Here is a 16006-nt window from a genome sequence, read left to right as displayed (position 1 = left end):
TCTCGTGGACATGTCCCCTCTAACAATAGCCTCAGTCAAGAGGCTCCATGTCCCCCCCCTCACCCCCCACAGCATACAGGTACACACCTTGCTATCACTGTGAGCACCACCCCTGCATTATTCTGTGGACTTGGCCTCTGCAGGAGTATATCCTGAGTGGCAACACAAGCTTGCCAGTACGCAAGCAGCCTCATCTAGGGGCAACACCATCCTAAAGGGAATTCTGCCCAAGGGACAAGGAAAAGATAACCAACCACACATTTCAATCTGACTACCCTTGAGATGGACTCAGGGCAGACAGCAGTTCTGGCCACAGGACTGCCTATCAAGAAAAGCGTCTACAGGGGCACCTGGGTGGCTCAGTGGTTTAAGCCTCTGCCTTTGGCTCAGGTCATGATCCCGGGGTCCTGGGATCGAGCCCCGCATCGGGCTCTCTGCTCAGCAGGGAGCCTGTTTCCTCTCCTCTCTGTCAAATAAATAAATAAAAATCTTAAAAAAAAAAAAAAAGAAAAGAAAAGCTTCTACAGGCACAACACAGAGTTGTGTGCTAATGTAACTCTGGCAAATGCCTGGTCTGATTCAAATCAAGCCTAAGGAGGCCCAAACTGGTCCACTAACAATCAATACAGGGACCAGGAATGCATTCGTGGCTTAGTCAGTTAAGCACCCAACTTTTCGGACTGGGTTCAGGTCATGATCTCATGGGGAGATCAAGCCCTGCATAAGCCTCTAATGCTCAGTGGGGAGTCAGCTTCAGATTCTCTCTCTCCCCTTCATTTTCCCCTCTGCCCCTCCCTTTCCTTTGCCTGTGTGCTGTAGCTATCATAAATAAATAAATAATCTTAAAAACAGACACAAACAAACAAACAAAAATACAACTCTCTTCTCTTGACTTAAAAAACAAACAAAACAACTGCAGGAACCAAACCTACAAAAGACAAAGAGAGCCATTGCAGATGACTGGCCTGATGGCAAACACAGCTCAGCCATAATAGTAGAGCGCATATAACACACATACAGGAGACACCCTGGAACAGGGTACATAATCGCACTGCACGATACCACAGGCCTTCTTCATAAAGGCACTACTATCAAGAACAGGAAATGTAGCTGACTTTCCTAACACACAGAAACAAACCCAGGGAGTTAGGTAACATGAAGAGACACTGAAATACGTCCCAAATGAGAGAACATGACAATATCACAGCAAGAAATCTAAAACAAACAAACCAACAACAACAACCCAGAAATAAGCAATATGCTTATTTCTGGAGGATCTCAAGGAGACCCTCAACAAAGAGACAGAAAACATTAAAGGGAAGCAATCAATGATGAAAAACTCAGTAACTGAAATTAAAAATACACCAGAGGGAATAAAGAATAGATTAGAGGAAGTAGAAGACGGCTCAGCAACCCAGAAGACAAGAGAAATCAGAAGCTATCAAGATGAACAGAAGAAAAAGAATAATATAAAATGAGAATAGGTTACGGAAATTCAGTGATACCATCGAGCATAAAAACATTCGCATTAAGGGATCTCAAAAAGAAAAAGGAAAAGGGAAAAATAATTTATTTGAAGTATCACTTAAAAATTCCCCTAATCTGGAAGACAGAAATCCAGATCAAGGAGGCACGGAAAACTCTTGATAAAATCAACCAAAGGATGTCCACACCAAGACACATAGTAATAAAAATGGCAAAAAGTAGTGATAAAGAGAGAACTGTAGAAGCAAAAAGAGGAAAGAAAGCAGTTACATTCAAGGGAAACCCAAAAAGCTATTAGCTGATTTTTCACCAGAAACTCTGCAGGGCCAGAAGGAATTGGTATGATATATTTAAAGTACTGAAATAATAAAAAAAAAACCCTTTGGCTAAGAATACTCTATTCAGCAAGGCTGTCATTCAGAATAGGAAATATAGTTCCCCAGAGAGACAAAAGCTAAAGGAATTCATAAGCACTAAAGTAGATTACAAGAAATATTAAAGGGATTCCTTTGAGTGGAAAAGAAAGACTATGCAGGAGTAAGAAAACAAAGAAGCAAAGAGCAGTCAAATTAGATATATCTGTAAAAATCAGAAAGAGATACACAAAATAAAAGGATATAAAATACGACACTACACTCCTAAAACAGAGGACTGAGAGCAGAAGAAATTAAGTGCTTTTAGAATGGGTTCAAACTGAAATTTAAAAAACTACTGTCTTTATCAACTTTCAAATATGTAATACAGTATTGTTATAGTCACCATATTGTATAATATATTCATAGGTCTTCCTTATCAAACTTTTTATCTTTTGACCACATTCACCCATTCTGTATAGCCCTCAACCAATTCCTGGTATCTAGAAGTTTGTTTTTTCCCCAGATTCCACATAACTAATATCACAGTATTTATTTTTTTGCCTTTTTTCACTAGCATGATGCCTTAAAGGTTCACTCTAGGTTTTGCCAATGGTAGTATTTCCGTGTTGTTTTAAATGGCTGAAAAATATTTTCTCTCTCCCCTCCATGCCCCCTACTTCCGCACACAATCTTTATCCCTTTATGATAGACATTAAGACTGTTTCCTTTTCTTGATTATTGTAAAAATGCTATAATAAACAACAGGAAAGAGATACCTTTTCCAGAGAGTGATTTCATTCCCTTCAAATATATACCAGAAACAGGACTACTGGATCATATGCTAGTTCTATTTTTAAATTTTTGAGGAACCCCAACAGGGTTTCCATAGTGGCTACACCAGTTTGCTTTCCACTAACAGTGCACAAGGGTTCACTTTCCCCACATTCTTATAAAAACTTATCTGTTCTCTTTTTAATAGTAGTTTTCTTTTGGCTATTAAGTGAGGGGATATCTCACTATGGTTTTTGCTCTGAATGTCTTTCACCATTTGTGATGTGAGCCTCTTTGATGTCTTCTTTAGAAAAATGTCTACTGGGATATTCTGTTCATTTTAAATTAGATGTTTCTTTTTCTCAACAGAAGAGCTTCTCTCTCTCTATAATAGCCCCATATCAAATGTAAGATTTGTAAATATCTGCTCCCATTCAGTAGGTTGTCTTTCAATTTGATAATGGCTCCTTTAGCTGTTCACAAGTTTTTAGTGTGATGCAGTCTCACTTGTTTAGTTTTGCTTTTATTAACTGGGCAAAAAATCCATTGCCAAGACTGATGTCACGGAGCGCAACCCTATTTTCTTTCAGTAGTTCTATGGTTTTGGATTTTACATTTAACTCTTATTCTAAAAATTTTTAAAATTTTATTAATTAATTAATTAATTTATTCATTCATTTCTTTCAACTCTTTAATCCATTTTGAGTTGATTTTTATGTTTGATATAAGACAAACGTAATATTTTATTTCTTTTCAATTCAAATGTAATATTTTATTTCTTTTCAATTAACGTAACAAGTAACCTTTTGTTCCTAGTTATAATAATGTGTTTGATTTTATATGCTCGTATGTATGTGTTTATCTACATATTTGCTTATGTGTAAGTGAAACAAATAAAATGTAATCATAAAATACATGCACCGACCCTGTAACAGTATAGTGTTATTGGACAGTGTATCTGTATTACTTCCAAGTGTAATGTTCAATTTCTAGGGCAACCCCTAAAAAAAAAACTTAAGAAGAATTGGAAGTGTTATTAGAATAAAAGACATAAAAAAAGGAATCATATACTTTGTCCAAGTTAAAAAAAAAAAAAAAGGTAGAAGCAGAGTGGGAGAAAAAAATAAGAACAAATGATAAGTACAATTAATAAAAAAGAAATAAAATGGAAGACATAATCTAACCATACCAAGAATCACTTTGAATGCAAATGGTCTGACCATACCAATTAAAACATTGAAACTGTCAAGAGTGAGTAAACAAGGCCCAAATACATGTGCTCTACAGAAATACACATTATACCTTCAAAAATAAATAGATGGAGAAAATTACAGCCGTGCTAACACCAAGCAAAAGAAAGTAAAGAGGGGGCGCCTGGGTGGCTCAGTGGGTTAAGCCTCTGCCTTTGGCTCAGGTCATGATCCCAGGGTCCTGGGATGGAGCCCTGCATCAGGCTGTCTGCTCAGCAGGGAGCCTGCTTCCTCCTCTCTCTCTGCCTGCCTCTCTGCCTACTTGTGATCTCTGTCTGTCAAATAAATAAATAAAATCTTTAAAAAAAAAAAAAAGTAAAGATAATTAGTATTAAAATTTCAGACAGACTGTTCTTTAGAACAAAAGAGATGTCCGAGACAAAGTGAGTCATTATGCAACAATAAGGTGATCAATTCTTCTAGGAAACAAAATAATACTTACGTGATCCTAACAATAAAGCATCAAAATACATGAGGCAAAAACTAATAGAACTGCAAGAAGTAGAAGAATCCACTACTACAACTGGGAGATTTCAACAATCCTCTATTAGGATATAGGCAGATTCAACAGGCACAAAATTAGTACTTTCATAATGGAATTCAACATATCCAACTGAATATAATGGACAACTACAGACTAGTACATCAATAGCAGAACATAGTTCATAGCGCATATATTCATTAACACATTTAAAATACCAGATGAGGGGCGCCTGGGTGGCTCAGTGGGTTAAAGCCTCTGCCTTCGGCTCAGGTCATGATCCCAGGGTCCTGGGATCGAGCCCCACATCGGGCTCTCTGCTCGGCGGGGAGCCTGCTTCTCCCTCTCTCTCTCTCTTCCTGCCTCTCTGCCTACTTGTGATCTCTCTCTCTCTGTCAAATAAATAAATAAAATCTTAAAAAAATTAATTAATTAATTAATAAAATAAAATAAAATAAAATACCAGATGATACAACACCTAAACACAGACAATAATGGAACTAAGCCACAGATCACTGACACAAAGATAGGCAAATGTACAGAGATTAAAGAACATTTCTAAACACATGGTTGAAGAAGGACTCTCAAAAGATTATTCTGAACTAAATTCCAATGAAAACACAGCTTGTGAAAACTGAAATGCAGCAAAATCAACGCATTAAAAAAAAAAAAAACAAAGAAAGAAAGAAAGAAAGAAAAAAGATCTGCTCATCTAAGTTTCCTCTACGGGAAACTAAAAAAATAAGAGTAAATTAAATTTAATGTAAGTTGGCAAAAAGAAACATTCAGATTTAAAACAGAAGTCAATAAACTGAAAAAGGAAAATCAACAAATAAAAAAAAAATGAGACCAAAAAATGGCTCTTTGTACAGATTAGTAAAATCACTATAACCATGTTAATTGGGGAGTGGGGGGGGGAGACTTCACTCATGGGGAGAAAAAAAAATACTGGACATCACTATAAATACCATGGTCATTAAAGAATAATTTGACAATCTGGGTAAGATTGAAAAATACAGTCTACCAAATATAATATGAGAAGAAAGAGAACCTAAATGAGCCTGTAACTATTAAAGAAATTCCATCAATAATAAATAACTTTCTATAATAGAAAACACCACAAGGGCCAGGTGAAACTTACTGGCTGAATTCCTCAGTGCACTTAACAAGACCAAGATGATGATTACCTTAACAGCAACACTAAACATTTTAAGATGTTACCAAAGATGTTATAAAAAGACAATACAAAAAAAAAAGGAATATGTCTTATAAACACAGGTGCAAAAATCCTCTACAAAATATCAGCAACTAGAATCTAACTATGTATAAAAAGAATTATATACCATGGCCAAGCGGTATTTATCCCAGGTATGCGGGTTGATTCAACATTAGGAAACCGCTCATTGTAATCCATCACATTAAAACACTGAAAAAGCAAAACCATATTATTGTATGATCTATACAGAAAAAGAAAAGCAAACACAAGCATGGTAAAATTACTCCCATGAACCTGGAATACAGAGAGACTTCCTCCTGTGGGAAGAATATCTACAAAAAGGGGCGCCTGGGTGGCTCAGTGGGTTAAGCCTCTGCCTTCGGCTTAGGTCGCGATCTCAGGGTTCTGGGATCGAGCCCCTCACCGGGCTCTCTGCTTGACAGGGAGCTTGCTTCCCCTCTCTGTCTCAGCCTGCCTCTCTGCCTACTTGTGATTTCTCTGTCGAATAAATAAATAAAATTAAAAAAAAAAAAAGAAAAAAAAGAATATCTACAAAAAGACTACACCTGCATTTTATGAAGGGTGAGGAACGCAAAGCATTCCCCAAGATCAGGAACAAAGCAAGGTTGGATCCATCAAATTACAGTGCAATTTTTCTTCTTTCACCTTTGGTAGATTAGTAAATAGATTGTGGTATGTGCCCAGAAAAGGAAATGTTATTCAAGATAAACAAAAATGAGTTCTCAAGATACGAGAAGACATAGAGGAAATTGAAATGCATATTATTACATAAAAGAATCCAATGTGAAAAGGCTATTTAAAATATATTCAAACTATCTGACATTCTGGAAAAGGCAAAATTTGAGACATAAAAATATCAATGATACCCTGGAAGGAAATTGTAATTAGGTAAAGGACATAGAATTTCTAGGCAATGGAATTCTCTAGATGATACTACATTGGTTGGGAGTTCCTGCGTGTCTCTACTGGTTGACTGACTCTTGATTTTGGCTCAGGTCATAATCTCAGGGTTGTGAGATTGAACCATACATAGGGCTCATGCCCAGCAGGTACTCCGCTTCAGATTTTTCTCCCTCTCCTCTCCCCAGGCACAGTAACTCCTCATCCCACACACAATATCTCTCTCTCAAATAAATACATGAATCTTAAGTGAAAAGAACAAATAAAATGGTGGAAACGATGTGCAAATTACATATCTGATACAGGATTAACAACAATAATACAGAGAAAACTCCTGCAACAAAACAAAGTAAAACAATTTAAATTTTAAAATGGGCAATGAAACTGAAGAGATATTTCTCCAAAGAAGGTACACAAATGGCTAATCAGCAAAAGAAAAGATTCTCAACATCACTAACTGTAAGGGAAATGCATATCAAAACCATAAGATATCATTTCACACCCACTACAATAGGTACTACTGGAAAAAAATGATAAAGAAAACCTCACAAATAGCAAGATAACAAGTGCTGGGAGGATGTAGAGACGCTGGAACTGGTATGCACTATTAACAGAAATATGAAATGACATAAGCATGGTGGAAAACAGGTTCTTAAACACTCAACACAGAATTACCATATGATACAGCCATTCCACTTCAAGCCATAGACCCAAAAAACTGAAAGGAGGGGTAAAAACTTATTTAAACCCAACTTTTCACAGCATTATTCACAACAGACAAATGAAAACAACACCAAGCAAAACATACATGGAAATACAAAATGTTGTATATATACAACAGAGTATTTTCAGCTTTTCAAAGGAGTGAAATTGTTATACCTACTACAAAATACATGGTATAGGAAGACTTTTTGCTAAAAGAAATAAGCCAGATACAAAAGGACAAATATATGATCTCACTTCTGTAAGCAACCAGAACTGTCTCATTTATAGGAAAAGGAAGTAGATTGGTGGTTACCAGGGATTATGGAAAAAAGATAATGGTGATTTCCCTACTTAAAAGAAAGATATTTTTGGGGTGCTTGGGTGACTCAGTGGGTTAACCATCTGCCTTGGGCTCAGGTCATGATCCCTTGGATCATGCCCCGCATCAAGGGGGGAGCCTGCATCTCCATGTCTGCCTCTGCCTCTCTCTCTGACAAATAAATAAAACTGAAAGAAAAAAAAAAAAAAAGATTGTTTCAGAGTGAAATGATGAAAAATGCTAGAGACAGATAGCAGTGATAGCTGAACAACACTCCGAATTTAAAGCCAATGAACTACACATGTAAAAATTATACAAATGTAAATTTGTAATGTATACCTTAGCACAAAAAACTATATATTCATAATTCACACATAAGTCATTGATTCTTCTGGCATCAATTATAAAAAATGTAAAATGAAGTCAGAACCTTAAACACTTCTAAAAATAAATGGCATGAAAAATTACAAATTTAAAACTTTATACCATATGTGGTATATTTGCGTTAGTACTTGTTCATGTATTCTTTAAAGAGTTGACTAGCTTTAAAAAAGACGCTAGTCTTTCTTTTAAAGAAATATGGTTAAAAAGATCTTCAACAAGAATGCTTATCCTATTTTTAATAAGACTTCTGCATTATTTTGTCTGTAATATACTCAGTTCAAAGTCAGTTTTTACTTTTTTTTTTTTTTTTAAAGATTTTATTTATATGACAGAGAGAGAGAGACAGCGAGAGAGGGAACTCAAGCAGGGGGAGTGGAGAGCCAAGCAAGGAGACGAATGTGGGGCTTGATCCCAGGGCCTTGGGATCACGAGCCAAACCAAAGGCAGATGCGTAACCACTAGGCCATTAAGGCACCCCAGTTTTTACTTTTATGATTTTTATTTTTTTATTATTTACTTTACTTATATTTATTTCCATGTAAGTTGAAACACAATGTTATACTAGCTTCAGGTTTACAAACAAAACGTGCAACAGTAACTCCATACTTGATGCTACACTCACAACTGTCTACCATCTTCAAATACATAGTTCAAATTAAAAACAACATAATTTGAGAAGTGTTTGAAAAATGTATTTAGTGATCTGATAATTAATGTGAAAGAATCCACAAAGTTCTATTTTAAGTAACTGCTAGAGGTTTCAATTTCTGATTTACTTCCTAGTACCATTCTTTTTTATTTTTGTACTTCTCATATATTTTGAGACATTTTTGCTTCTCCTGCAGTTTTCTTTAAAGACTACAAGTGACAAAGAAAGAGTACCTTTCATAAAAAACAAAGTGAAAACACCTTTTGATATTTGACTAAATGAACGTGAGACCTACTCAGATAGTTTTCCTTAATATTAAATCACTCTACAACTATTACGTAGACTTACTTTACTATTTTAATTAGAAATATTTCAAAATTAGAAGATATCATGTGAGACAGAAATTTTCTTTTTTATCTTCACCTTTGCTTAAATTGTTAATAGTTCAGTAATTTCTAAGGTGCAACACTTATAAAACAGTTATACAAACTAACAGATTATTATAAAAGTAATGGGCATTTAGCAAAATAATCTCCAGGAAATAAATACTCACTCTCAATGATTCCTGGAAGGAGGAGGCTTGGTACTGTGCATACTTAGCAATTGTAGTGTGAGATCTATTACTTTCACAACGCCAGATTTTCTTAGTTCCAGTGGGATCCCAGTTTTCATCTGCTGGTTGCAACAACTGTGTCCTCACTTCTACAGTATGTTCGTTGTTAGCTTCTACCAAAGTTTTGGTAGAGAAAAGTCCAAGATCTTCATAAATAAATAAGTTGTGTTAATAAATAAAATTGTATGTGGTACACTGGACATTTAAAACTATGTAGGAAAATCCTTAAGGAACTCTATCCATTTTCCTGAAGACTACTTGAAGCCATGTAGGGCCACAATTGCAAAGCAACTCCTTGAAACACATAACTATCATGACAGGATATAAAAAGGAGCTATAGCACTTACAAATAGGATATAATTTTACCTATATTCTATAGCTTAGAAAGACTTCCATTGCGTAACCTGTAACAGTAATGTTGCATAACGACACCCAATTAAAAACTTAGTAAACATCCATCAAAAATATGTCAGTAATGGCATCACCTACTAAAGATAATCTAAAGAGGCAGAGAGAAAAAGAACAGAACACTGAACATTGAACGGGAAAAAAAGTTTTTGCCAGTGTTTTAAAATACTAAAGATAATTAAAAAAAACAACAACAACAACTTCAGGCTTTCTTTTTTCAATCTTACCTAGTTTAAGAGCTCCAGCAAGGCCACGTATTACTGTAACAGGGTTTTTGGGATTTGTACAAAACTGATGTAATGGAGGAAAGAAAGCATCACGCTTATTTTCCAACTGTAAAATTAAAATGTTTTGTTAGATTTCATAAAAATGATTAAAAATTATAGTGCAAATCTCTATTCACTTTTTCATCATTTTTACATGTAAATTATTTTTATTTTTACATTTTAAAATGTATCTTAACCATTAATACTGTGTTGCTACACGTTACAGGATTATATCATTAGTTTTTGCAGGAAATTATTAGAAGTTAATAGCTACATAAATTTCTCTTAAAGAAACACATCTTAATTTGATAGTTTCAAATGAAATTACCAATGTGTTATATTACACTACTGTATCACATTATACTAAAACTGATATGATGATATTTAAACATTTTAATAGTTCAAAGGATTACCTAAGTGTACTTTAACTGTACTTGAATACTTCTTGTATGAAAGAGGTGGGAGAAGTGAAACTTAATGTTCAACATCAAAGTGCTTTTTAAAAACTAAAAGCAAAATTAAAAAATGATTCAATAAGACCTATAAAGTATTCATTTTCCATTTATTCCCTCAAGTTTATTTTATGTTTATCTTACATCTTCCCTTCACAATAACATATGCATACATTTTAATTTGATAAAGGATAATATAACACTAGGAAAAGAAAAGACCAAATTTCAGTATCTCCTATCAATAAATTCATTCTTAGTGCTTATTATTCAACTTTTAGCTCAAAACTTTTTTTTTTTTTTTTTTTTTTGTTGCACATATCTAAGGGAATATAGCAAGGATGGACAACAAAATTCTTTGGGGAACAATCAATTATTTTGGTTTATATCAACTTTTACAACAATGTACATTTTCTAAAATATAAGACATATAATATACATTTAAAACAATGTTAACTGGGGCGCCTGGGTGGCTCAGTGGGTTAAAGCCTCTGCCTTTGTCTCGGGTCATGATCCCAGGGTCCTGGGATTGAGCCCCGCATCCGGCTCTCTGCTCAGTAGGGAGCCTGCTTCCTCCTCTCTCTCTGCCTGCTTTCTCTGCCTGATTTCTCTCAGTCAAATAAATAAAATATTTTAAAAAAATAAAAAATAAAACAATGTTAACCAAAAATGACACAAAAACAATTCTTTTGCTACTCTCCAATAATCCCCGTCCATCTGTGAGACGATACTTAAATATTAACTTTAACAAATCTTTCTGAATAAACCACCAGCCAAAAACCTTTTCTAGGGTGCTTGGGCAGCTCAGTCGTTAAGCATCTGCCTTCGGCTCAGGTCATGATCCCAGGGTCCTAGGACTGAACCCTGCACCGGGCTCCCTGCTCAGTGGGAAGCCTGCTTCTCCCTTCCCATTCTCCCTGCTTGTGTTCTTGCTCTTGCAGTCTCTCTCGTCAATTAAATAAATAAAATCTAACAAAACAAAACAACAACAAAAAAACCTCTTCTACAAAAGGACAGGTGGTAAATGTTTTTGGTTTAAAAGACTGTACATTGTTTTGTTAACTACTTAAGTCTGTCAGTCTAGTGCAAACCAATCACAGACAACATGTAAATAAAAAGCACGCTGTGTAGCAATAATTTTTCATAAAAAGAGGTTGGTATTTAAATTGAGAAATGTTATTTATCATCTTCTGGGATAAGATATGTTTTTCCAGAATCATCAACTTGTGAGAAAAAACTTAATGTTGTCTAAAAGGGCATCCACATTGGTATAAAAATTTATCTTCAAAAGACAGACAAATTTAAACACGTGACATATTCGTATTTTGTCAGTGAAACAAACTCACATAAATGCTAGGTGTGGGTGGATTCAACTTGTCTTTAGGCAAAGGAGGGTATGGTGAAGTTGGTGGTCTTGGAGGTGGACATTTATCCAACAAAATATGACTATTAGACAATCCATTTTTGCCTAGATTCCTGGAAAATAATAAGCAGAAAAAATGTATCAGCTATACATTAATTTTGAGAGTAGAAAGTTGAAAAAAGTAAAATTAAGTAAAATTTTTAATTAAAAATTAAAATTAAGTAAAATACCTAAGGTTTAAGTATATATAGCACTTACAAAAATAAAGTCATGCTAAGTTATTGGTATCCATTCATTAAAAATTACAAAAAACTTAATTTTGGCAGAAATTCACTTTGATTTCTTGTATCGTTTAAGAAAACCTAAGTGAAATACACTACATATCCACATAACTTGATTAATTAACAAAATTTTTCTAATTTTCCAATTTATTTTCTTGCCTGAAAATATAAACTCCAATTTTATCAACAGGTTTCCTCTTTAGATTTTCTTCACTTAGTATTAACAGTACTTTGAACCAAAAATAGAAGAAAGTAATGTTATTAAGATTTGTCTCTTTTGGGGTGCCTGGGTGGCTCAGTGGGTTAAAGCCTCTGCTTTCGGCTCAGGTCATGGTCTCAGGGTCCTGGGATCAAGCCCACATCAGGCTCTCTGCTCAGCAGGGAGCCTGCTTCCTCTTCTCTTTGCCTGCCTCTCTGCCTACTTGTGATCTTTGTCTGTCAAATAAAAAAATAAAATATAAAAAAAAAAAAAAGAAAAAGATTTGTCTCTTTTCATGGGACGACTAGGTGGCTCAGTTAGTTAAGCATCTGCCTTAGGCTCAGGTCATGATCCCAGGGTCCTGGGATCAAGCCCTGCATCAGGCTCCTTGCTGGGGAGCCTGCTTCACTCTCTGCCTCTGCCTGCTGTTCCCCCCTTACAAATAAAGAAATAAAATCTTAAAAAAAAAAAAAATTTGTCTCTTTTCCTAAATGTCTTATTTCCAGAGTAACTGTCAACTTTCAAATCCAGAAAAACCATGTTTTCTATTTTAAAACTGATTTTATGTAATTCCCTAATATTCAGGAGGACATCATTTTACTGTAATTTATTACAATAATTTAAAGAATAATATGTATAGTTTTGGATTAACATTTTTCCCTTTGTGAAATATATATAAGTTACAAATTTTTGAAGTACAGGAAAATTACTCCCCAGTGCATACTTTTTTTAGTATATGAACACTACAGGAATATTTCTAAAGTTTTAAAATTTAAAAACAAAAACAAAAAAACCCTCAAAACAAATACAGAAAACTGTTAAGCCTTTAAAATCATTGAAACTGGGATGCCTAAGTGGCTCAGTTGGTTGGGCATAAGCCTCTCAGTTTCAGCCCAAGTCATGATCTCAGAGGTAGTGGCATGGAGCAAGTGCAGGACTCCGCCATCAGCAGGGAGTCACTTGGGATTCTCTCTCTCTCCCCCTCTCTCTGTCCCTCTGACTAATGTGCATGCACTCTCTCTCCCTCCCCGACTAAAATATTTTTTAAAAATGAAACTAGATTGGGGCGCCTGGGTGGCTCAGTTGGTTAAGCGTCTGCCTTTGGCTCAGGTCATGATCCCAGGGTCCTGCTCAGTGAAGAGCCTGCTTCTCCCTCTCCCTCTGCCTACCTGTGCTCGCCCTCGCTCTGTCAAATAAATAAATAAAATATAAAAAAAAAAAACAAAACTAGATTGCCCTAATTATCACATTAAAAAATAACTGATGAATTAAGATATGGAAGGAAAACCATTCCTAAAAATACTAAAATTTCAAAGAATCTGCAAACTATTTTGGGAAATAAAATATACATCAGTAATTGCATTTAGAACAGATTAGGTTTTTAAAATTTCAGATCATATAGTAACATAAACTGAAAGCAAAATTACCATTTCTTGATTAACTATTTTTGCTAAAGAAAAAAACTTTCAAAGTTAGGCCTTTGGGGTAATGAAAACTAAGCTTCAAGTTCAATACCTGTCAACTATACAGATGCCATATTAAATAGCTCTGAGGGTATATAACTTATTTTTTTAACTGTAATGAAGAACATCTAATGTTGTAATCAACAATGAGGTTTAAAGGGACGCCTGAGGGGCTTGGTCAGCTAGGATCTGCCTTTGGTTCTAGTCATGATCCCAGGGTTCTAGGATTGAGTACCACATCGGGCCCCTTGCTCAATGGGGAGCCTGCTTCTCCCTCTGCCTGCCACTCCCCCTCCACTTGTGCTCTCCCTTTCTCTCTGAGAAATAAAGAAATAAATAAAATCTTTAAAAAAAAAAAGGCTTAAAATTACTTTTTAAAAAAATAAAACAATGTGCAGTCCTATATTAAACTAAACTTCTATACTTCTAAGTATTTATTAAGGTTAAACGTTAAATGAATAGTTCCAGTACCTACAAAACATGATGACCCATATTGTTTACATTACCAGTTAGATATGATACATTTTTAAGTTTTAAAATACAGAACTGTTCCTAATTTACAAAATCCACAGAATAACTGCTTTTCACAAGTAAAAACTACCTGTCTAAAGCTGATAAAGGGAAAATGCAAGTATCTTCTTAGACCAATGCGTTAAGACTCAATACAATCTCTATATAATAAAGAAATGGTTTCAATGCTGGATTATGTATCACTTTATAGTACATACAATTCAGATTGATTACAAAAAGCTTGTTTCATAGAGAGAAATGTGATAGAATATAACATAATATTTCAGAATACCACAAAATATGGGTCAAATATTAACAAGCTCTTCAAAGACTTTTAAGCCAATTTAATGTGGCATCAAGTTCAGCTATTCACAGTATAAAAAATAAGACTAGGTAATAGGGACGCCTGGGCTCAGTTGGTTAAGCAGCTGCCTTCGGCTCAGGTCATGATCCCAGTGTCCTGGGATGGAGTCCCACATCGGGCTCCTTGCTCAGCAGGGAGCCTGCTTCTCCCTCTGCCTCTGCCTGCCATTCTGTCTGCCTGTGCTTGCTCTCTCTCCCTCTCGCTCTCTCTGACAAATAAATAAATAAAATCTTAAAAAAAAAAAAAAGACTAGGTAATAAAAAAGGATAGATAGTGTATGTCTCCATACTTTTTACAATTCTATAACAGAATACGGATATACAGAAAACTCAAGCAATGTGAAATGTAAATATATTTCTAAAAAGAAAAAAAGACATGCACAAGAGAGCTAAAACTAATTCAATCTCTTGAATACTGAAGTTACAAACTAAACTCTTAAGAAAAGCAAGATACCATAAGTGCAACCAAGATGAACCAAACAATAGCACTTTAAAAATAATCATGACTTAGGGCACGTGGGTGGGTCAGCTGGTTAAGTGCCTGGATTTGGAATTCCGCTCAGGTCATGACCTTGGGGTTGTGGAATGGAACCTAAGGTCTGGCTCAGGGTTGGAGACTGAGCGGTTGCTAAGCCATTCTAAGATTCTCTCTCTCCCTATCTGTCCCTCACCTCTCCCTCTAAAAAAAAAAAAAAAAAAAAAAAAAAAAAAAAAAAAACAAGACAAATAAAAATAAAACTGACTTCAAAAACCTATGAGGAACACAGATATGTAAGAAAATCTAGAACAAGTAATACAATGAAACCACATGGTAATTGCTTAATATATTTCTACCTATTAAGTGCAAGTCAGAAACTATAGGAATTTCACTCACAGAACTAATGCATGTTTTTGATAAGAAAGAAACCACAAGTTTTTCTCTGCTAAAAATACAAGAGTCAACCCCAGGGCAAAAGTACAGAGTTGTGAACAAAATAAGTAAATCAGTTTTTTTTTTTTAACAGGCATATATCTGCAACTGTCCATGGGAAATGTCCTTCCCTGTGAAGGGAAGAAGTGGGGTTTTGGGCATAGACATAGGAATGCTTGAAAGAGTTTACTTCATTTTTAAAGACTTCTTAAACCTTCTTTTACTCTAAAATGAAAATCCATTATTACATAAAAATTCTTTTTAAAATGTTAAATTTACTTTCAAACATATCACTTAGAACAAAAATGAAAGGTATTTTATAGATAAACTCATATACAATTTAGTTTCTTTCCTCCAGAAGTTTCTTAATGAGGGAGGGTTGGAACTCTCATACTGATAATTCTTCCTTTACAGGAATATGAATTCATCCTGTGTAGAACACGTCAGTATTAACTAACAGAACTGCAAGACAGTTATCTCCTGTTAACCTGGTTCTTTCTCAAAGTCTCAGAATAATTTTAACCTTAACATTCAGATCCTGTTCTGTTATTCTCTTTTGTCCTTTCTATTTGTTTTTTCCCTTTCTGATTTCTGAATGAATGGTGGTGGTGAATATACCTTCAATACTAAATTAACAGTTACAC

The 16006-nt window shown here is 34.9% G+C and overlaps 1 protein-coding gene across 18 annotated transcripts in view; it reads right to left on the bottom strand.

Moving 5' to 3' along the window:
* LOC111139444 (lysine-specific demethylase 6A-like) overlaps nt 1-16006 on the bottom strand; it is a 159996-nt gene that overhangs the window by 13114 nt on the left and 130876 nt on the right. For all 18 annotated transcript variants that reach the window (XM_022491704.1, XM_022491706.1, XM_022491692.1 and 15 more), the window contains 3 exons: nt 11620-11749; nt 9786-9891; nt 9091-9296 (listed from right to left, as the gene is read on the bottom strand). In XM_022491704.1, the coding sequence (XP_022347412.1) occupies nt 9091-9296; nt 9786-9891; nt 11620-11749 (442 nt within the window). The remainder of the gene's footprint in view (nt 1-9090; nt 9297-9785; nt 9892-11619; nt 11750-16006) is intronic.

The sequence above is a fragment of the Enhydra lutris genome, unplaced genomic scaffold (genome assembly GCF_002288905.1).
Source record: "Enhydra lutris kenyoni isolate GAN:26980312 unplaced genomic scaffold, ASM228890v2 scaffoldscaffold108, whole genome shotgun sequence".
Taxonomy (NCBI): Eukaryota; Metazoa; Chordata; class Mammalia; order Carnivora; family Mustelidae; genus Enhydra; species Enhydra lutris.
This window is presented reverse-complemented; position numbering and strand designations above follow the sequence as displayed.